The sequence below is a fragment of the Crocodylus siamensis genome, chromosome 8, assembly GCF_052110815.1.
Source record: "Crocodylus siamensis isolate JL-2025a chromosome 8, ASM5211081v1, whole genome shotgun sequence".
Classification (NCBI taxonomy): Eukaryota; Metazoa; Chordata; order Crocodylia; family Crocodylidae; genus Crocodylus; species Crocodylus siamensis.
This window is the reverse complement of record NC_143402.1, coordinates 44,302,173-44,324,941: the sequence shown is the minus strand read 5'-3', so window position 1 is coordinate 44,324,941 and position 22,769 is coordinate 44,302,173. Positions and strand designations below refer to the sequence as shown.

At 49.8% G+C, this 22,769-nt stretch overlaps 1 protein-coding gene across 2 annotated transcripts in view; it reads left to right on the top strand.

Moving 5' to 3' along the window:
* The window catches only part of LOC149858368 (uncharacterized), a 36,563-nt gene extending 14,001 nt beyond the window's left edge, over positions 1-22,562 (top strand). The window contains exons 1-5 of one of the 2 annotated variants that reach the window (XM_090060655.1): positions 11,112-12,710; positions 17,695-17,853; positions 18,016-18,056; positions 19,412-19,514; positions 20,950-22,562. In XM_090060655.1, the coding sequence (XP_089916781.1) occupies positions 12,518-12,710; positions 17,695-17,853; positions 18,016-18,056; positions 19,412-19,514; positions 20,950-20,981 (528 nt within the window). In that variant the 5' untranslated portion in view covers positions 11,112-12,517 and the 3' untranslated portion in view covers positions 20,982-22,562. Of the gene's footprint in view, positions 1-11,111; positions 12,711-17,694; positions 17,854-18,015; positions 18,057-19,411; positions 19,515-20,949 lie in introns of those variants that run through there. The other variant, XM_090060656.1, reaches the window with a different exon arrangement.
* Positions 22,563-22,769: the final 207 nt, after the last annotated feature.

The window sequence follows — 22,769 nt, the reverse complement described above, 5'->3', positions numbered from 1 at the left end:
GGTGGGCAGTGAGGCAGCTGAAGGTGCACTCTACTAGCATGCAGGTCCTGCCTAGGCACCTGCTGAAATGTGTATGGCGGGGGTCCAGCTGGCCAGGGTGGGGTAAGCAGGGCCCCTGTTGAGGAGGGGTGGGACCATCACTTCACCCAGCTGGAGGTCCAGCATCCTCAGCACAAAGTGCCTGCTCTCTACCAGGGCTGGCAGGAAGGAGTTCCAGAAGACACGGGCATCATGGGCACTTCTTGCCTTGCCAGTGCTCACGTTGGTGAAGGTGCTGCAGTCATTGACAACAGCCTGGAGTGACAGTGAAAGCCCCGCCAGCTGTTGGAGGAGCAGTCACCATGGGATGGGCAGGTGATGGGGATGTGGGTCCCATTCAGGGTCCTGATGCACTGAGGGAAGCCCAGGGTGCAGAATCCTGCCAACTCTTCCAGGGGGTCATGTACCTAGAGCACCTTGTGCCCCAGCATGTCTTGGCAGATGCTGCACACCTCTGGGATGGTCTTCCCAGCAGTTACCTTGCTTGCACTGAAGAGGTGATGGAAGTAATGGAGGCTGGCAAGCATGACCAGCTTGAGCAGAGCAATGGCCATGTGGGTCCCTATGGGGAGAGGCAGCTGCATCATGGTATCCTGCTGCTCCAGGTGTGGGCGCAGCTGATTGAGGAGCTCCTGGAAGGTGGCTCGAGTCATCCAAAAGGACTCCAGCCACTGCTCATTGTCTCAAGTGCTCTGGATGACATGTAGCCACCAGTCCTGGCTGGCAGGGCTGGAGCCTTAGGAGCTCATAGATGGCACCAGTGGTGGTGTCCAGGTGTGCATTGATGGCGTGCGTGCAAAGATCAAGGTGGCAGCCCAGGGGCTGGGCAGCAGCAGCGCAGTGGTAGGGGGCCTCAGATGCTGCGGTGAACATAGCTACACAGCTGCATAGCACAGAGGGCAGGCAGAGCCAAGACTGACCAGTACCAGGCAGCGGTCAATGTGGTGGCGAAGCATGAAAAGCATGGTGTCCAGCAGGAGCCCGGGACACAGATTGCCGCTGCCACGGTTTGGGGGTGGAGCAGCCATCACGTTGTTAGAAATGGAGTATTGTTAGAAATGGAGTATTGTTAGAAATGCACAGCTTGCATCTTGCACCTGATAAGAAAGAAACACTGCCAAGGACTTTTTTCCTTGGCCAGCCTTGCCACAGCTCTTCTTATACTACATCGCAGACTCTCCCCCAGCTTCTCCCTAGCCTTTCTCATACAGATTACAGAAGCTGGAATTCAACTGACTGTGTCCTTGAAAGGGGGGGCGGGGTTGAACTCTTGGTGACCTATAGTAGTCTCTGAGCATGCTTAATTAGCTGATGCATATTTACCTCTTCACCCTGCATACTTAAGTAGTTAATTATACTATACATGCGATGTATGTAGTGATGTAACCACATTGCTTGTATGAAACGGAAGTGAGCTGTAAGAGTTCCTGTTTCTGCACACGTGCCCAGGAGCGAGAAGGTAAATATTCCCTGCAAAATTCCTTTGTAGGTTCAGAGTAATCTGAGTTCTTGACTCTGCTCTGACCCTATTTGCAAATACACCTTTTGTGCCATCTAATGAGTGTGTGTCTGTGATTTTTGTGGCCTCCAGAGAAACGAACCGCTTTATGCATCAACGTGGTGGGTACAGGCTCCAGTGACACTTGTGGAGGGCTGTGGCAGCATGCTGCAGCCTGCTCTGGGCCAGAAACGCAGGTGGCCAGGGACCAGGGCATGGGGCTGGCTTTTAATGAGGCCCGTGGCCACAGGCAGCAGGGCTGAAGCCTCCAGCTTCCCCTGGCTGTTGCAGAGGGACAGTGCAGGGCTGGTAGAGGCTGGGAGCAGACTACTGCCATGAGCAGCAAATCTGATCTCAAATGGCAGTGAGCACTTGCCCAGACGGGGTTTACTGCACAGTAAACTCATATAGCAGTAATTGCATATGTAGGCATGTCCTATCTTATGGTGAATCTGCTCTTCCCACTGACAGAGTCAGCATTAGCAACTCTGACAGGCAAGATCCTGGACCATATGAAAGCATCGTCTTGTTCTTGCATGGCAATCTCTTGAGAGACAATAAGTGATGATGTTTCAGGAGGAATCCTGGGGGCTGTGAAAGTTGGTTCAGAGAAAGTTCAGAGACACTTGAATTAGATGTTTGGCTGGTGGATGACGGTGGAGAAGATGAGAAACTAGAGAAACTATTGTCATTAGTTTCCAAGCAAATTAAAAGGACGACTGTGACCCTGTTAGCAAGAAGAATGTACAGAACTAGCATTTGAAGCTGTATGTGTGTGATTCTGCACATCAGAAAACAGAGGTCCAGAGATTTCCATGTTGTGGCCTATATGCAGCTGCTTACCAGTCTGCTTTGGCACAGATCTAGTTTAACAGGGAGCCAGGGGCTCCTGTTATTTAAGGGAGGAGCTGCAGCAGGGATATCCTCAGGTGAGGGAAAACAGCACACAGTTGTCTAGTTGCAAGGGACTGGGCAGCCAGGGACCCAAAGGCTATGAGTACCTATTGTGGGCCTAGCTGCCTAGCAATAGGACAGTAGAGCAGAGACCTGGTTAGGCAGCAAGAGCACTAGCAGCAAGGTTGAGGCTGAGGCTGAGGGGCCACACCTTTGGCTGGTTAGGGGGGCACCTGACCAGAAGGGGAGAAGCCAGGGAATAAGCCTGGGCCCCTGCGGGGGAGGGACAGGGCAGCCCTGAACTTGGCAGGGAGAGAAGCCCTTGCCAGCTCAGGCTGGGGGAGTGAGAGCTGCATGCCATAGCAGCCACTCCCAAGGCTGAGAACCAGAGAGTGGGGAGATGTCTTGGTAGCAGTATGATGACTTGAGGGGGAGATTTTGAGTTCAAAGCAGTAGCCTGCATTTTGGTTCTAGTTTATAACACAGGACTGGATGTGGCTGTAAAGGGTGGAAAGGAGGCCACGGGGATGCCTGAGGGGTACACCAGGTTTTAAGCCCTGTCAGGGGCAGGGGCATGAGGCAGAAGCAGGCGAAGGTGGAGGGGGGCCAAGCCTGACCTTGAGAGAGAGGCAAAGGCAGGCTGAGGCCAGGAAGGCCAGGGTCTGGCCCTGATATTAGGGCAACCAGGGGCTGAGAGGGCCAGGGCCAGAGCCAGAGCCTGGAGGGGACAACGGGAGTGTCCAGGGACCAACAAGAGGCTGAGACTAAAAGGCCAGGCCAGAGCCAGTGTGCCTAGGCTACCAGTCTACAGCCAGAGTAACATGAGGCTAAGACTAAGAAGGATGAAGCCTATACAAGGGGTAATTGGTGACAGTGATATCTATGAGACATGGGCATGGCTGTATGAGTGGGAGGAGGCCACAAACAGCCCTTAAGGCAATTGGTGTCCAAAGTACTGATGGGGCCAAGGGGGATCCACTCTAGGGCTTTAGGAATAGGACTGGGGCTCAGCTGACTGGGGCTCAATTAGGGACCCTGGAGAAGCCTCTCTCTTACAACAGAAGATAATTCCATCAAAGTGTGGCAGGCAAGAGTGGGGCTGGAGCCTTGAGACCACCAGGGAGTATCACAGCCATGCCTGGGACCTGATCCTGCTATACCTAGCCATAGGTGAATAGTAACTATGCTTCTCTTCCGTGTAGCATTTCCACGTGGCTGGTGGCTCTACTTATAATCATTGTAAAGTATCTGTTGGCTTCAAGCATTGATGCTTCCTGCCAGTTTGCAGCCTAATACAGGTTTCTTTTTAGAGTTTCTCAAAGCTTTTTGGCCAACTAAACTGTTAGACTCCGACTCCATGCGGTGCCCAGCAACTAGGGAGATTGCCCATGGATCCTGTTACTCATTAGGCAGAGCAAGTAGGGAGCAAACACCAGCACGTATTGCTTGCAACAGCTTTATTTAGAATGGAGACAGCTTTGATCAAGCTCCCTCACACACACAGCCCGTGAAACCAGGGGAGCAGCCCTGAACAATAGTTTTTCCCTACATTTATACACTTTGGTTTATACTCATTAACATTCACTCCACCCTTGTCCCTCCTCCTGTTCCACCCATGTTTCCTCCCATCTCAAGCTTTGCATCTGTTTACTGTTTGCTTCATTAGCATGGAATTGCCTACACATATTAATTGTGTATTTAAAAAGATGCCTATTGTTATGTATTAAAAAGACCTAGAAAGATTGGAGCAATGGGACCATTAGACAAAACGGTGATTCTGTGCTTACAAATATAAAATCTTTCTTCCAAGGGCAGGAAATAAGCAGCATAGCTTTTAAAATAGGGGATATTACCAGTTAACTACATATGTTATATGACAGCCATTTGATCTCCGTAATGCTCCCTGTCCTTTTTATGTAGTAGGTTCTGTTCCTGGGAGAAGTTAACAGTCAGGGCGGGGGGGTTGCCCTCCTGGAACCCACCTGATGGCCAAAGACTTAGCTAAATACCGTCCATGCTTGCCAGAAGCATGAGGTCCATGCCCTCACAGCTAGATATGCCAAAATAAAATTATGTACAGCCAGCTGTTCCTACTGCACATGGCATATCCTTGTCTTGTATAGGGAATCTCAAGCTGTTCTAATACTCACTGCCTTCCATATCAAAGTGTATTAAGAAAGCAGTCAATGACACTTCACAACTTTCCTGCAAGGAAGGAAAATAATAGCTGCAATGTACAGATGGACAAACTGAGTAACATTGTGCCTAAGCGATATGCCCAAGGGATTTAATAGCAGCCCAGATCTCCTGATTGCCTATCTTATGCTCTGACCCCTAGGCCTTTGCTTTCACTCATTCTGAATTTTTTCACTGCAATTGGACTATAGCTCCAGGAATGTTATATCATTTGCAGAGTGTACCATGCCAGAACCACACTTTTCCTTTGTACAGAAATCTCCCCTTTCTATAGATGATAGTTTTTCATTAAAAGACGGGCTACTACAATGTCTGTCAGCTGTCTCTATTCTGGAGACTGCTTCGTAAGCAAGAGTCTCTCCCAGGTCCACAACCTGAGTGAGTCTAGAAGAATCAGGCTTATAATGTTGATCTTATGTTGTGAACAAACAGGAGGCCCACAGCACTGGCTGATAACAGATATGGTATGGACAACATCTTTGTGAGCTGTTCTTATATGTGGTATTTCAGCCATACCTCAATTCGTAACCTTGAGCAATGCAATCTTGAGTCTCTGGGTACTTCTATCAGTGGCCGTATCTTTTTTATCTACAGCTGTCTGTGCTACTCCTGGGCTTCCAGTGACTATATGTTCGAACTTTCATTCAGGCAAGGCTTTTTTGGAATATCTTTTATTGGACCACTTGTATAACTGGGAGAGTTTGGACAAGCTTTTGTCAGCAACAAGTGCTCTTCCTCAGGTCTCTTGGACCTTTCCTTGCCTTGCCTCTCGGACATTCCCTAAACCATCATGGCTACAGCAACATACCAGTCACTCTTCAGCATCTTCTGCAGCTTCAGTCCAGTCAGCTGTGCTGTGGTTTGTGATATGGGCTAATTAAGAGGAACGAGGTTCTGAAAAGTTGGGTCCTGGAATAGCCCCTCTAGGTGAAGCACAGGCAATGACCTTACAAGTTTTACAACGGAGGTTGATAAGCTTATAATTGGGTTTGTACGATCTGGTTGCCCATCCAGGGGAACTGGATGGATGCCCCACAAGATCCATTCCCATCCTGGGTTCACAAGAGACCTGCAGAGCCATTTCACTGATGTGATAGGAATTTGTATCTCCATTCGCAGCATCACCACCTTCCTAACTCACCCTTCGTGACTGTTCTCTGCTTTGCCCATGTCTATCTGATCTGGTGGCAGGAGTGATGGTCTCCTCCCAAGGATTTTTCATTTTATTACAAGAAATCTGGCATTTGGACAATGGAAGAAAATTAAAAATAGACCAGATATGGATTTCATCAGCGGAGAATGGTCTGCAATGACCGGCACTTGGGCTGGGATTAATGAGCGTTTGGCTTCAACAGTCTGTTCTGATCCTTGTCTGATGGGCAGTGATGTGTGCAGACAATGGTAATGATGTCTAGTTACAAGCCTTCCAACTGCTGCATGAAAAATGAGTCCCTGCTGTGAGGTTTAGGATAGGGAGCAAGAGTGAATACCTGTCTAAAAATCCTATGATTGGTCTCAGTCTAATTTGGCTCTTCTCAGTAAAGGGAAGGCAATGGTCTGCCCGTCTGCCTTTTTTTTTAGGGGTTCTCATCTTTTTCCATGTGATAGCACAACCCCTCCTACAATCTACTTATCTTGCTAGAAACATCTCAGAAGGCAAGAGGTAGTGACCCCCAGACTTCCAATTGTTACCCCTTTGCAAGTATGGGTCTTGCTTCTTTACACAATAACACTAATAATCAGATTTCGTATTGCTAGTATTTTGGGGATTCATTTAGCACAGTGTGCTAACACACTGGGAGTTTTCTTGTCACTGCAAATATGTATGATGTTACCATGGGACTGGCTAGAGCCCTTGTTCACAGCCCAAGCAATGCTGTTAATGATGTAGATCCCTGCAAATTGGTCAATGTTCTTTTTAATGAACTAGGCACTGGAAACACAGTGGGAGGAGCATGTGCAGACTGTAAAAGAGGAAGAAAGGCAAAGAAGGGGACCTTAGTTGACATAATGCCTCCCTTCCTGGTGAAGTAAGGAATAGTACTGACTGACTCAAATGCCTTGTCTACTCTTTTATGGTAAAGGCTTTGTGAAAACAGGTGATGTGGGGCATCAGGTCAGTGGATGGGGTAAAAGTGGAAGGCGATCCTCCCACATCTCACAAGGTAGAGTCTTCATGAGGCACCTTCCTTTAGTCTTGTTTTTTCTCTGCATACTCATTCCTGTATAAGTGTCTCAAGCATTTGCAGGATACCGTGAAGCCACCCATGCAGCGATACCTGTATTGTCCTGGGTTCCCCCAGTCAGCAGCTGCCTTCTTTGCGTGTGAAAGAATAAATACTTCCTTCTAATTGGAAAATATCCAGAATTCAGAAACAAATATCAGGCATGCCCAAAATTGCCAGTGAAAATATCTTAAATTTGCAGCGACTAAATGACTTGGAAAGTCCTGATCAGGGGCTCCCATGGAAGCTGGGACTTCAATAGTGTCTTGGAATGAGTTTTGTCTATGACTTGGCTTGAATAGAAGGCAATTGGCTTCCTTTCAAACTTTATCTGGAGGAAGGTGCTGGTTGTCATGGAGTAAGTCGCCTGGGGTTTCTGTAGGAGGGAGATCATTATCTCATCAGTAGTTAGTCTGGTTGTCAGAGTGGGAACAGCTAGGAGAGAATCCTATTTCACTTAGCCCATCCAAATGGCATGTACCCAGACACATAACTGCTATGTCCATAAAGTGTGGACATGCAAGTGTCCACACAGCTACTGAGCATGCTCAATAGGCTGTGCCCCAGCTGGGCAGGTATTTCCACCCTGTACACATACCTAAACATAAGCTGCAGCAAATACCTGTGGAGGGCAGGGCCCTTCCAGTGCTCTAGCCCAACAGCCTTTTGGTGATGGCATTTGCCTGGGAAGCAGAAGTTCTGGGATCTACATCCATCACAGCTTCACCCAGAAGGAATTCAGACCTACATCTCACTAGCATCCCAGCATAGTGTTCTGACTGCAAGGCCACAGTTGAGGCATTAGCTAAGGCCCTCTCCCTGAGCCATTGCACCCTGTATTTAATATTAATTGGATAGAAAGGATCTGGGGGTTTTCTTCCATATTGGGAATAAGGGCTCAGGCTAGAAACAAAGGCACCCTCTCTTTCAGAGCAGTACCCATCTTGTTGAGCCACATACCCTCTAGCTTGTTCTCTTGTTCCTGGCCCCCATTCCCTCTTTCCTTCTTGGCAGCTGAGAGAGCCATCTTAAGGAGACAGGCTGGAGAGGGGAGGTTAAGTAAGGCTGACCTGTGCTGCAGTGGTTACTGCACTGTACTAGGAAGTCAGAAAGTGTAAGTTTAACCCCTTTCTGTGTGAGGGCAGGTTAGAACCTGGGTAAATGCCCTAATCACTTGGCCACTGGGAAGGCTGTTGCTGTCCTCATCTGGGCTCGGGACAGACATTCAAACAGTTGGAGCCTGAATTGATTCAACCTTTGAAAGTTAGGCTAACCTACCTAAGTCGAACCAATTTGCAAGTGAACAAACATTCATGAAATGCAGGCACATGGTTGCAGTGGCTCAGGCCAGGAGCCGGGGGGCACTAGAGCAGTCGTTGGCTGTAGGGAAGTTGTGCTGGGGGGCATGGCCAGCCCGGGTAGTAGCTCAGAGTGAACTGGGCAGGGAGAGGGTTGAATTCCTCCCTCCCTGTCCCACCCACACGGACCTGAGCTGTGGTCTGCTGGGTGCTCCTTGCTCACTGCTGCAGCAGTGGGGCCAGGGACATGGCCAGAGGCTGGCTGGCAGGGCCTCTTAGGTGAGGGGACAGGGAGAGGGGTTATTCCCCCTCCCTCCAGCATTTGGTAGAGGAGATGGGAGGGGCATAGCCCACTGCTCACTTCCTGCAGGGAGCAAGCAGCAGTGGCAGTCAGGGCAGGCAGACCCTGGCTGCAGTCCCCTGGGGGCAGGGGGGGTAGAGTGGAGAATAACTCCCCATCCTTGCCCCCTCTGCCTCAGGGGCCATGCCAGCCAGCGTCTGGCTGTGTCCCTGGCCTTGCCGCTGCAGCAATGTGGAGGGAGTGTCTGGCAGACCCTAGCTCAGGTCTGTGCCGGTGGGATAGGGAGGAGGGGAATTAAACCCCCTCCCTGGCCAGTTCACTCAGAGCTACTGGTGGGACTCACCGTGCCCCTGCTGGTGGAGCAGCCGGCGGAGAAATGCAGGTCTTCACTGGTGGGACAAGGGAAGGAGGCAGGGAAATGAACCTCTTCCCCGCCCCCTTCCCGGAGCCAGCGTCTGATCATACCTGTCCCTGCTCTGGCTAGGGAGCAGAGGGGTACGGCCAGCCCTGCTCTGCTGGAGCAGAAAGCATAGCTCAGCCCAGAGAATTTGCTGGGACTCTGGTTTAACTTAAACCAGGAAGGGGTCTGGGACAGAAGCTGCATAAACTGGTTTGAGCTCAATCTGTTATGTCTGATACTACATTCAACTAGGTTTATCTCGAACCAGTTTCAGCCATTTTGAAACTGGTTCATGTGCACTGAACTTATGTCCTGTTACAGGTTTAAACCTGTTTCTGATCATTTAAACCGGTCTATGTGTAATGTCTGTCCTTGCCCTGGTGTCTAACTTTTAATAGTCATGAGGCTTTGCCCAACTATAATTTCAGGACTTGCACTTGTCTAGGTAGGTGCGTATAGCACCATGTACCTGCCCAACCAGAGCATGGCCTACTGTGCATGCTCAATAGCTTGTGTGTCCAGGAGGCATTTGGAATAGGATTGCAAACTATGCATAAGTACCAAAAATGGTACCATACAGTGACATCAGATTCTGCCCCTGGTGTGTGCCAACATGGAGCATCCTTATCTAAGGCTTCTTTATCACTAGCCTGATATGAGGCTGGAAGGGTTTTGTACCATTTACTCCAGTAGAGTGTTTTGGGGAAAAAAGGACCAATGACTGCATGACTGGGCAGTGAATATCAAGGGCTATAGGATGTACAGGAGGGATAGGACATGGAGGAAAGGTGGGGGTGTGGCGCTCTACATTAAGGAGGAAAACACATCCTCGTCAATTAGCAAAGAGTTAGAGGAGGGGCACTCTGAAGTGCTCTGGGTTAGAATACAAGGCAGTTGAGGGGAAAGAGACTTAACAGTGGGGGTCTACTACAGACCTCCCAACCAAGGGGAAGAGCTAGACCAGGAATTCTTAAGTCAGCTCACGGAGGTAGTTAGGTCAAAGGACGTGGTCATCATGGGTGACCTGAACTTTCCAGACATCTGCTGGGAAGAGCAGTCAGCCAGGTCTAACCCTCCTGGCAGGACCTCCATCTAACCCAGGAGGTGCACAGCCCCGGCAGGGGAGATGCCTTGTTGGACCTGGTGCTGGCCATGGGCGACGACCTGGTGAGGGGGCTGCGGGTGCTGGACAACCTGGGCAACAGCGATCATCGCCTGCTTGAATTCACCATCCAGTGCAAGGTGGCAAAGGCCTGCAGCAAGGCAGCAGCCCTAGATTTCAGGAGGGCGGACTTCAATGAGCTAAGGAGAATAGCTGGGGAAGCACTGAGGTCCTGGAGGCAAGGGGAGTCAGGTGTCCAAGAAGAGTGGTTGTCCCTTAAGGAGACGATCCTCCAAGCCCAAAGGGAGGTAATCCCAACACTGATCAAAAGGGGCAGGAGGGCGCAAAAGCCCCCATGGCTCACCAAAAGCATCTGGGAGTGTCTTCTAGCTAAAAGGGAGGCGTGCACCCAATGGAAGGGAGGGGCCATCACCAGGGAGGATTATACTGCGGTTGCAGGACATGCTAGGAAATTTGGTCGTCGCACCAGATGACAAAGCTAACCTATTTAATGACTTCTTTGCCTCCATTTTCCTGAGCAGCCACCAGAACAGTCACCCCCCATCTGGGCCCCTCTCAGACTCCAGGGGAGGCGCATCTAGGCCAAAGGTTAATGAGGATCTAGTCAGGGAACTTCTGGAGGGACTGGATGTGTTTAAATCAGCTGGTCCAGATGATCTCCACCCCAGAGTGCTGAGGAAATTGGCTGAGGTCATTGTGGGACCCCTGGCATGGCTGTACAAGCACTCATGGTGCTCTGGTGTGGTGCCAGAGGACTGGAAGAGGGCCAGCGTGGTTCCCATCTTCAAAAAGGGAAAGGAGGAGGACCCGGGAAACTATAGGCCAGTTAGTCTTACCTCGATCCTGGGCAAGCTTTTTGAGAGAATTATTCTCGCTCATGTCCACAAGGGACCAGCAGGGGAGATTATGCTTAGGGGCAACCAACACGGGTTCATTAGAGGCAGGTCCTGTCAGACCAACCTGGTGGCCTTCTATGACCAGGTCACCAAATCCTTAGATGCAGGGGTAGCAGTGGATATAGTCTTCCTGGACTTTCAGAAGGCCTTCGACACTGTCTTTCTCCCTGTTCTCATTAAGAAACTGGGGGACTGTGGTGTTAACACCCACACAGTCAAATGGGTGGCCAACTGGCTGGAGGGCCACACCCAGAGAGTGGTGGTGGATGGGTCATTTTCAACCTGGAGGGATGTGGGTAGTGGGGTCCCCTAGGGCTCAGTCCTTGGGCCCGCACTGTTCAACATTTTCATCAGCGATTTGGACGAGGGGGTAAAAAGCACCCTGTTCAAATTTGCTGATGACACTATGATGGGGGGGGGGCATGCTAGAAGGGAGGAATAGGCTGGAATCAGACCTGGACAGGTTACAGGGGTGGGCGGATGAGAATAGGATGGGATTCAACACTGACAAGTGCAAGGTGCTGCACCTGGGGAGGAAGAACCAGCAGCATACCTACAGGCTGGGGAACTCCCTTCTCGTCAGTGCAGAGGCAGAAAAGGATCTTGGAGTCATCAGTGATGCCAAGATGAACATGGGGCGGCAGTGTGGGGATGCAGTCAGGAAGGCCAACCACCCCTTGTTGTGCATCCACGGATGCATCTCAAGCAGGTCCAAGGAGGTGATACTCCCCCTCTATGTGGCACTGGTCAGGCCGCAGCTGGAGTACTGCATCCAGCTCTGGGCACCGCACTTCAGGAGGGATGTGGACAGCATGGAGAGGGTCCAGAGGAGGGCCACTCACTTGATCAAGGGATGGGAGGGCAGGCCCTATGAGGAGAGGCTACAGGACCTGAACCTGTTCAGCCTCCACAAGAGAAGGCCAAGGGGGATCTAGTGGCCTGTTACAAACTAGTCAGAGGGGACCAGCAGGCACTGGGGGAGTCCCTGTTCCCCCGAGCACTACCAGGGGTGACTAGAAATAACAGTCACAAGCTGGCAGAGGGTAAATTCAGATTAGACATCAGGAGGCGCTACTTCAGTGTCAGGGCGGCTAGGATCTGGAACCAACTTCCAAGAGAAGTGGTGCTGGCTCCTACCCTGGGGGTCTTTAAGAGGAGGCTGGATGAACACCTTGCTGGGGTCGTTTGACCCTAGTACTCTTTCCTGCCAAGGCAGGGGGTCAGACTTGATGATCTGCTCAGGTCCCTTCCAACCCTACAAACTATGAAACTATGAGAAATGTCCTATGAAAAGGCCATGAAGATTTGCGTATTTTGTACAAATGTCAGATCCAACTCTCCTCGGTTCTCCATTCAGCCTTGGCCAAACTCTACCACCTCTGTCACTAACCTACCAGGCTCTTGACATCATGGTGTTGAGGGGAGCTGTTTCTCCCCAGCTAAGTGTGGCCAGGGTAAACAGCAATGTTCTTTAAAATCCAGTCCAAACATTTGTTAAAGCTACCTGTTTAAGCAGTGATAGAGAGGAGATTTAAATGGATGGTACATCTGGGTGACATAATCAATGTCTATCAACTGTTATGAGGATGGATGGGCAGCTAGGAAGATGAGACCCATAATGACAAAATATTGATCTCAAAGAGATGGATGAGGAAGGACAATATAAAAAGAGAGGCTCTCTACATCCCTCTAACAGTTGCTTGCAGGCGTATAAGAAGTTGGTCAAGTTTTAAAGACAGAGAGATGCATTCCCAATTTTGGGCATATGCTCTGGCAGTGCTGTTGTTGGTATGCCGTGGAGATGCCTATCATGCGTACCCTGAAAGTGACAATGTGCAAGGTAAGGAAGATTCTGGAGTCACTTTTTTTACTCTGTGCTAATTCTAATAAGCTTGGTAGAATTGGGGTTGTGTCTTGAATGGCCATTCCAAATCCAGTTCCATATACCAGCTGGGCTTAGTCAGACCAAAGCTGACAGTTATTGTTCCATGAATGCTGAGAAAAAACCTGCCATTTCCCTGCACTGTTTTCAGAACTGGCCAGCCAGGATTTTACTGTAACCAGGCAGGTGGCCTTTCCTGGGCTAGTTGTGTGTATAAGGGTCAAACTGCAGCTGAGACATCTGGCCCAGATCTCAGGGTGAACAGGCAGGTCAAATAATAAATGATCAGCCTGTTCATGAGAAATCTTCTTTAGAAGACATAGATAGCCAAGGTCAGATAAGGCATCTGGAACAAGAGGTGAGCTCTATAATTTCTCACAAAGGAAGAAAGATGGTTAGCCATGTTAGTCTTGAGTCAGGCAGAAAGCAAGGGAGGGTAGCACCTTAGAACAGGGGCAGGCAATAATTTCGGGTGGAGGGCCACTTTATGAGTTTTGACGAGCTGCTGAGGGCCACAAGGGTAGCCCCGCCCCCTGGTTACCATCTTGGTACTGGAAGTCCCGCCCCTGCCCTGACCTTTGTCACCGGAAGTCCCCTTTTGGGAATGGGGCTTGCCATCTTGGAACTGGAAACCACCCTGAAATTATATACTAAAAAGCTAACCTCCACAATAACATATATTAATTTTATTTTAACAAGATTTTTTTGGTCTTGATTTTTATGTGTTTGCATAAGTATATATAGAGGTGACTGCATAATAGCTCAAAATGAAGTCTTACTCTGGCATATTATGGGGGTGGAGGTGGGGGTATGAGGTTTGTGGTGGGCTGTGGATGTGTGGGGGACAGTGTGGGGGTATGTGTGGATGTGGATGGGTATGGGAGGCTTGTGGGCAGTGTGTTTGTGAGGATGTGTGTGTGGGTGGGTATGGGGGGGGAAGGGTGGCTGGGGGGGCGTGCATGTGTGTGGTGGGATATGTGCAGGTAGCAGTAAGAAGGGCTACGCCCTCAGAGACCTGTAGGTGTGTGTATGTGGGGAGGGTATGGGAGCTGCAGTGGTTGTGGGGTTTTCAGGGAGGGTTTGTGGGTATGCTGGGGTGTGCATAGGAGCCCCTGTGCACACCCCCTGAGCCGCCACCACCCTGTAACAGCCTAGAGCCTGCGCACCCTGCAGCACCTCCCCACCACCATCAGCAGCACACAGCCCCAGCATGCCCTGCACCATATTTTGCCCACCTCTGTATTAGAGCTTTGATACTTTGCCATTCTGGGCTCCTTGCCCTGTTTTGGGAGAAGGGAGAAATCCAATACTGTGCCTTGGGCATGCAGCAGGGCTGAGATGACTCCACACTGGACTGCCTTTCTAGGCAGCTGCTGGCCCCAGCCCTGTGGTACTGCTGGGGACCTGCATGCAATCCCACACCACCCTGTGCCTGCTGCAGGCTCACCAGCTCACACTGGACAGCTGCAGCAACAGCAGCGCCAGCAGGGCAGAAGTGTGCTTGGTGTGGGGGAAATGTGGCCCTTCCCCCTCAGCGCTGCCCAGCGCTTCCTGCAGCAGCCGCATGGAGCCCGTGCTAGGATGCGCTGCACTCTCACCACTGCTTCCAGACTGTCCCATGGGGCAGCAGAGAGGTGCTGCAGGGCAGCCCAGCATGGGCTCCATGCCGCTCCTGCAGGAAGTGCCAGACAGCGCTGAGGAAGGGGCTGCTTTTCACCCACTGTCCCGTGTGAGCAGGCGAGCCTGCAGCAGGCACGGGATGGGGGGGGACTGCATGCAGGTCCCCACCAGTACCATGGAGCAGGGGCCAGCAGCTGCCTAGAAAGGCATCCAGGGTGGGGCTGTCTCAGCCCCACTGGGTGCCCAGGAGGTGGGAGGACACAGTACTATGGGACAATGCCTGGGCCAAGGTGGACCAAAGGACCCACCGCATGCCAGACAAAGCCCTGCTGTGGGCCAGATCCAGCCTGCAGGCCATATTTTGCACATCCCTGGTCTTTATGTTCCATTACTGCCCAGTGTGGTGAGCAGCATTAAAAGCTGCCTCTTTGAAGACTCATGGATGGATCATGGAAACCTTGGAGAAATATTACGTTTAGAGACAATTAGCCTCATTCTGATTCTGGAAGGAGATGAGCTGTAAGGTAAGTCTGTGCGAGTCGGCAGTGACCCGATCTGGCTTTGGATCCGGCCACTTCAGATGGCCGCGATCCGATCTGGAGTTCCAAACTGGATTTCCACCTCGATCCAGCTGAAGCGGCTCCGAAGCTTCAGAGCCACCTCGGAGATCCGGCCATAGGGCATAATGGGGAATCAGTGAAAGATCTATAACTTTGTTGTTTTTTTGTCTGATTTGGATGAATCTTGCAGGGATGGTAACCTCTGCTGAGAGCATGAAGCCTGCCAAGTTTCAAGATCGGTGCAGGGGCTTGGGGAGAACTGTACCCCAAATTCTTGAAAGCTAAACTCCTGTTACGGCTGTGTGTTACACCACAGGGGGGTGAAAACTGCAGGGCTGGTAGCTCTTACTAAGGCCACAAAGGCTGCCAAGTTTCAAGAAGATCAGTGCAGGGATTTGAGGGGAAACTGCACCCCAAGCTGCAGGCAAGAAAAACTGGTGCCATGGGTGACACCGTGTGTGTTAAGGTGCAGCAGGGTGACAGCTGCAGGGATGGTGGCCCCTGCTGTGACGCCTGCCAGCTGTCGGGGAGATCCATGCAGGGGAGTCTGGGGCCCTGCACCCCTGGCTGCTGACAGACAAAACTCATGCCAAAACCATGTCTGTCTTGGGGCAGTTGATTGTATTGATTCGTTCCTCTCCTTAGCCTGGTTCTGTAGGTGCTAATTGCTGCTCATTACGTCGTTATGTAGTAGCCAGGTCCTGTGTCTTGAGCTGGTCCCTGAGTCCCTGGTCCCTGCGTGAATCATGATTGATTGATTGGTATCTGGTAGCACAGCAGCTTAGCAGCCCGGCCAGCAGCAGTGTCTCCCCTCCCCGCCCCAAGCCAGAGACGGTCCGTCCCACAAGCACCCATGGCACCAGGTTTGCTTGTCCACAGCTTGAGGGGCAGTTCCCCCCAACCCCCTGCACTGATCTTCTTGAAACTTGGCAGGCTTTGTGGCCTCAGTAAGGGCTACCAGCCCTGCAGTTTTCACCCAACTATGTTGTAACGCCTAGACGTGACATGAGTTTTTCTTTCAAGAATTTGGGGTGCTGTTCCCTCCAATCTGTTGTGCCAATCTTCTTGAAACTTGGCAGGCTTCATCCTCTCTGCAGAGTGTACCACCCCTGAAAATTTCATCCAAATTGGACAAAAACCAACAAAGTTATAGATATGTTATTGTTTCCCCATTATACCCTACGGCCGGATCTGCGAGGCGGCTCCGAAGCACTTCGGGAAGCTGAATGAGGCGGCGCTTTGACCCAGACATGCTGCCTCGACCCCAACGCGTCCGAAGCTTCTCGGGATCTGAAACTCTGTCCGAAGCCTTGAACTGCCCTACTATAAGGGAGCAGGTTGAAATGCAAGTTATGTTGGCAGGGAGCAAAAGACACAAGGCAAACTAAGAAAAAATACACACAGGGAAACCTCTTGGTGTCTGCAATCTCCTGCAAATCCCACTGTAGTCAGTGAGTGAAATCCTGTCTCGCTCTAGTCAGTGCTGGCTCAAATGAGGATATGTTATCACCCAACTGAGGGTATAGGGGTCTCAGCTTGTGTTCAGTGCCTATGGGCTCTGGGCAGAGGATGGTTATACAAGAATAACAGTGCTTTGCAGTATATTGTTTGAAGGTTTTAAAGCAGCAGACAAGCATGAGACTTTCTGATTAGCAACCAGAAGCATCTTAGCCAGCTACACTGACTCATTTCCAGAATTTGGTACATGGGGAATGGGATGAAGTAGCTTAGCTATGCTTCTTGGGTATGGCACAGTGGCAGTGTATACAAGTCCTTGGAGACTCTTTTTCTTCTTTGGCCTACAATGTCTGGTTCCTCAAAGCATTGTGGACCTGTGTGAGATTTTCCCTGAGGTGCCAGCTCTGTTGTCTAGGTGCCTCCAGTCTTCTCTCATTTTGCTATTACCATTAGCTTCTCCTTGTGTTATTGCCCTTCTGCTGCCTGGTCTTTTTGGACACTGAAATGCAGGTTGCCATTCTCTGAATATCAGTGGCAAAGCCTTGGAGCATTTGTGCCAGACCAAGGTGTAGGGAGCACTTTCAGTGTCCAGGGTCCCAGGGCCAGGGGTTGATTATGCTGACCACCTGGAAAGCTTTGGGGGAGCGTTACCTGATGGGGCTTGCCTTAAGCAGCAACTGAGAAGAAACAGGCAGCTGCATGGGTTTCCTGGGTACCCCACTCTCCTCCCCAAACCATAGATCAGGGTTAAATCTCCTATGGCAAAGCTTCCTGACCTTGAGGCATGTCATTCTACCACCCAGCTACCAAACACACTGCTGGGTGAAGGGCTGCACCTGCCCAGTTTATAGGGCTAAGCATGGGCAGTGCAGAGCTATATCTGCTATGGCAAAGACTCCTGGAGGAAGGGGGCCATACTGGAGACCCCTCTAAGTTGGTGCGCAGGGCTGGTGCCCTGCTCACCCCACCCTAGTTATATTATTGGTGTCAGATGCTCTCTGAAACAATAACTGACCCACTTAAACTGACCCATTATGGTCACCACAGTTTTTTTCTGCCACGCTAAGGGACATGAGGCCAAGACCAGGACGTGAGTTTGGATATCCCACCTGATGCAAACATTGCCAAAAAGAAAAAGTGTTCAAGGTTTCCACCTTCGCTTATCACAATATTCACTCCTTTAGATTTATCATTATGCACACATATCAAATTGAGCTCTCCATGTCCTCATTGGTATAAGGTGCAAGACTATCCTCAAGGTACTGGGAATTTAGCCATCATTGCCATTTTTCTGTTTAATCCAGATTTCATTCCTACGGATTTTAAGTTGGAGGACAATGCAGTTGGCTTCATACCTGATAACATACCTTCTACTGGGCTCAGGCAGTCCAGGAACCTGAACTCAGCTCTCTCTGCACTGGAAGAAGGAATAAATCAGATTCAGACAGCTGGCCGCTGGAAGGGTGAGTTCTGAAGGCTCTAATAGAAGCGTTCTCCTCTCCTGCATGTCATCTGTCCAGGGTACTCCAATTTCTTTTGGCCACAAGGGATTGTTTCCCAGTTTCCTCTTAAAAAGTCCTTTGGCACTGCTTTTCTGTTGGCCACGATCTATTTTATCATTTCAGAAGGCAAAGAGACTCTTCAGGAAGACACTGCTGATAACCTGGTGAGTGCTGGCAGCTGATAGTGAGGGTAATGCAGGTGAATGAGTTTCTGTTCAAGATACTGAGTTTCAAAGAATCAGGCACAGGAAGGAGTAAGGGAGAGGTAGAGACAGCCATTCTGAAACTAAGAGCTCATGGCAAGGTTCTGGGAGGGGAAGGTCTCCATGTTGGAGTTTAATCAATCACCACCAAGTCCTCTATGCAGGACTAACAATTTTGGGTTCCAGACTGAGGCTGGAATCTAAGATGACTGCAAAAACTTACCAAGGGCAGTGACAGATTCTCCATCGCTGGCCACTGTAAAATCAAAGATGAGGGGTTTTCACAGGGAGAGATGTACTAGTTCAACTGGGAATTAATCCAAGGAAATCTGTGGCTTTGCCTCTGCAAATGGCTAGCCTGGCGGTTCCTTCAGCTCAATACAGCCAGTTAAAAAGCCCAAGGCTGAATTGATTCAGTTTTTGCAGGTTAGTCTAAAATGTACAGATTAAATTGAAAAAGTAAAGAAACACCTTTGATTCAGGAAATGCAGCCGCATGCCTGCAGTGGCTCAGGCCAGGCACCGGGGGGGACTAGAACAGGGCTCTCCGTAGTGTGTGTTCACTTCCTCTTCCCACTGCCTCCAAGACCTCTGGGATTTGCAGTCCGGAATTACAGCAGTATGACTCTGCAGGGTTACTCATAACTTCCTTTTCCTGCTTCCAAGTGCCTCTGGGATTTGTAGTCCACAGTTGTAGCTGGCAGTAAGTTTGAGTGGCGGAACAGGTGTTTAACGCTCCTTCCTGGCTCCAGACTCCAGCTGGGGTTTGCCTGGGTGGAGCAGTTCTCCCTGTAGACTGGGCTGCATCCCCAGCTGGGCTTGCCTCCCTGACCCCCCTGTCAGCCAGCCCTCACTGCTCCAGCTAGGGACTAGAGCGGTGGTGGCAGCCCTGCTTTCTGGAGCAGACAGCACAGCCTAACCCAGCATGCTGGGATGCTGGGGGACTGTGATTTAACTTGAACCAGGAAAGGGGCTGGGACAGAAGTTTCATAAACAGGTTTGAGCCAAATCAATTTGGGTCAAACTGATAACTGCATTCAACCAGGTTTATCATAAACCAGTTTCAGCCATTTTGAAATTGGTTTATGTGCACTGAGCTTCTGTTCTGTTACAGGTTTAAACCAGTTTCTGATCACTTAAACCGGTTTATGTGTAAGTTCTGTCCCTAGCGTTCAGGTCTCCTAGCCTATCGATGTAAACTGCCAAGAGGCTCTCAGTGTTGCTGACAGCCTGACTGGAAGGTGGTGAGGAAGGAGGCACTCTGGGGAAGGCTGTTACTTCTTAGTGAAGGGCCAGAATGACCCCCTGACTTTTCAGGTAGAAGATGTTAAGGCAATCCTGTGGCAACTGGCAGCAGCAAAACACCGGAGCCAGGGATTCACCAAATCAGACCAGACCCCACCAAAGCCCAACAAGAGAGGTGAGTGTTCTGCTTCTGGCACCTCAGTCACCCCCAGGAGGTGACAGGGCAGTTTGCACTGAAACAAACACTATTTCTTGCATCCACTGGCCAATCCCTTTGGTTTATTAAGGGGAGATGCTCACTGCCCACTGACCACAAAAGAATCCCAGAGCTCTTATTGGCAGCCTGGGAATACATTAGACCTCAGCTGACTGGCAGGGTCAGGGAGGACTTGAGGGTTACTAGTATGAACTGACATGTCATTTTAGAGTAAAGCCTTGCAAAGTGTCAGGGATGGAAGAGAGACCTGTCATATATGGCTGGAATGCAGTTAAAGGAAAGTAAGCAAAAGATGTTCCAGCTCCATGGGGTCTCCACAGTCCCTCAAGGAGAAAGCAGCACTAGCGTGAAACTTGCCTTTAAGTGACTGCTGAAGACTGACAGCTCCTCTGAGCTGCAGTGATGCCAGCGCAATAACCAAGTGAATCCTTTCTGCACCAGCAAAAGCCACTCTATCCCAGAGGGGATTTACCCACTGGAGAAAGCAGGCAGTGCTCCCATTCAGAGTCCTTCCACCACGTTCCCTGTAGAAGCCCAGCTGGTACAGTGCATTCTCTGAAAGCTGTTTCTGTACCTACATCCAGCTGCTCCATACTGCCTGTGGGCTGCCCTGCGCTCAGTACAGAATTAACATGCAGTGGCCTGACCTGCCACACACACAGCAGGGCAGGATGTCAGAGTGAACGGATTTCCTCTAGCACTATTAAATCTGGCATCTAAAGGCAGATTGTTGCCCTATATGGATATCTTCTTCTATTATAATAATGCAATCAGCTGACTGAGCAGTAGAGCCTGATTCTCTCTTCTATTTATTTGCATCCCCACTGCAATAACCAGAGTTAGATCAGAGTAAAAATGGAGGTGTGGGGGAGATGGAATCAAGGCCATTTTCAGACATCTCTTTTAAGCTGTCATACAGATGGGCAGAACTGAAGAGCTCTTTACTTGCTGAGCCTCAAGACCAGCAGCTTGTGATACGGACCCTCAGGGCACTGAGTAACTTGCAAATGAAAGACCTGGTTGTTCTTCTGGAGTCAGTAATTTCATACCACAAGGCTCAAATTATAGGGTTAGAAAAGACCTGTCCATCCACTTGGTGGAATGCCTCAAAAGTGCTTAATCTGGGATTTTTGATCTTCTCATATAGAGCTTCAAATTTTGCCCCTGCCAGTCAACTGAAGATGCAAAAAAAAGCTGTGTCTAAACAGCGCTAACTTAGGCATCAGCTTCCCTGGTTTTCTGATAATTGTTTCTGGGTCATTGCTGCTAATTGAGGATCACAGGGGAGCCTAGTTAAAAAGCAAGGTATCAACAAAGCTAAACCATCCCACTGTAACCACCACAGGTTCAGTCTCTCACTGATTTTTCTGTCTATCACCAACTCTTGCCTCAGCCTGCTTCTGGAAGTACTGTGTCACCAACTGAGACACCCAGGAAGGAGGTGGGCCTACCAGCCCCTAGCCATCTCTACACAATGAGCATTTTGTGATTTCACCGAAAGAGCCTGCAGACTTTTCCCTTTTGGATGTGTGTGCGCCCCCTGCCTCGCCTGTCCCCACCTCATCCGACCTCTCACAAGCCACCATGCAAGCGCATGCAGTGTTTTGTATTTAGCAGTAATGATGGCGAGTTCATGCTGGAGAAAAGTGTAGCCCATTAGTTACGTGGTAATTGGCTTATTAGGTTTTAAAGAAAGAGGGAGAACAACAGGGAGTGACTCTAATTCAGTGATTTGCAATCAGGGTGCCATGGGACCGTGGGGTGCCTTAAGGTTCCGTGAAAGGTGCCCTGTGGTGCCACAGAACGTGAGTGTGTCAGGGGTGCAAACATAATTCACAAGATAAACCCAGAGATTTCCAATAGGAATCCATAGTGTTAAAAACCTTCTGACCTGCTGTGGGCTTTCTGACAGAAAATTGCTATGTTAGTTTTTACTCATGTTTTGACTGCAGAAAAATAAGACCTTGTATTTTCTGGGGGATGCCGTGAAACTAAAAAGGTTGAGAACCACTCCTCTAATTGCTCAGATGACATGTTCCTTATTGAAAAGCAGACTGCTGTTCTGGAGCTGTATTCTGCCACCTGCAGGATAAAGGCTAGCTCACTGTAGCTAAACATCCTCCAGAGAGCGAGAATCAGGTCTCTTGTTCCTTTAAAATCCTTCCTGTTCTGCAGGGTGAATTCCACTGAAGAACAGTGAGACCCTGCAGAGGCACTCCCTTGCTGGTCTGTAGGCTGAACTTCAAAGGGCTATGGATGTCATTTAGCAAATGTCAGACTAAGTAGGAAGACAAGCAAGTGAAACATGCTTGGCCTTAGGTTGCATTTGTTCCCATCAAGTAGTACCATACCTGGACTCCTGACAGCCCTAAGTGAACTTTTAGTATTGAGCCTCCCTTTGCCTGCAATAATGATAATAATAATCGGGCAACGGAAAAAAAATTACCATCTTCAGGCCCCCTTTCTGTCCAGGCCCTGGGCAGCCCCCCGGATCGCTCATGCCTGTGTCCAGCCCTACCATGAAGCCCATTGCAAAGGTTACCTTCCCCTACGTGCCACAGAGGATGAAGAAGAAAAATATTGAATGATCAGACTCTCACTGTCAAACCACAAGGCAACTGTGATGGCTTCCTGCACATTATGCAAATGACTGTTAACTCTGTGAAACAACATTTGTGGCAGTGCAGATTATGTCACCAAAAAGACATAGCTGCTGAGAGAACAAAGGCTTGATTTGTTCTAGCACCAGCTATAGTGAAGTACAAAAGAGAAAAGAAAAATCAACCTCAGTCACTTTTCAGCCCTGAGGACTTTGTGCTTAATAATTTCAATCTCATCCTCCCTGCTTCCTTTCATGTCCCTGGTGCTAGCACTTGGTGTGCTAATGCCACTTGGAGCTGATGTATGTAATAAACCTTGAAATCTTTAATACTACTTCCTTGATTTCTTGTGAGTTTAACTCTTCCAATCTCTGAGGCCCTCTGTTTCCACCTGGTGTGGTGTCTTTGGCCCTTTGCAACATAAAGACAGGAAGTCAGTGGGTGGGTGGGTGTGCAGAGGAAGCATGAAGTAAAATGTAACTATACAGGGCTCTCCAGGGTCAACATGGAGATCTCCCAGGTGATACATAGGCCTTCACATGGTGCAGTTGAGATGGGCCCCCTCTTGGCTGACACACAAAGGACTGAGGCTGAGCTCTCCAGAACTGAAAGC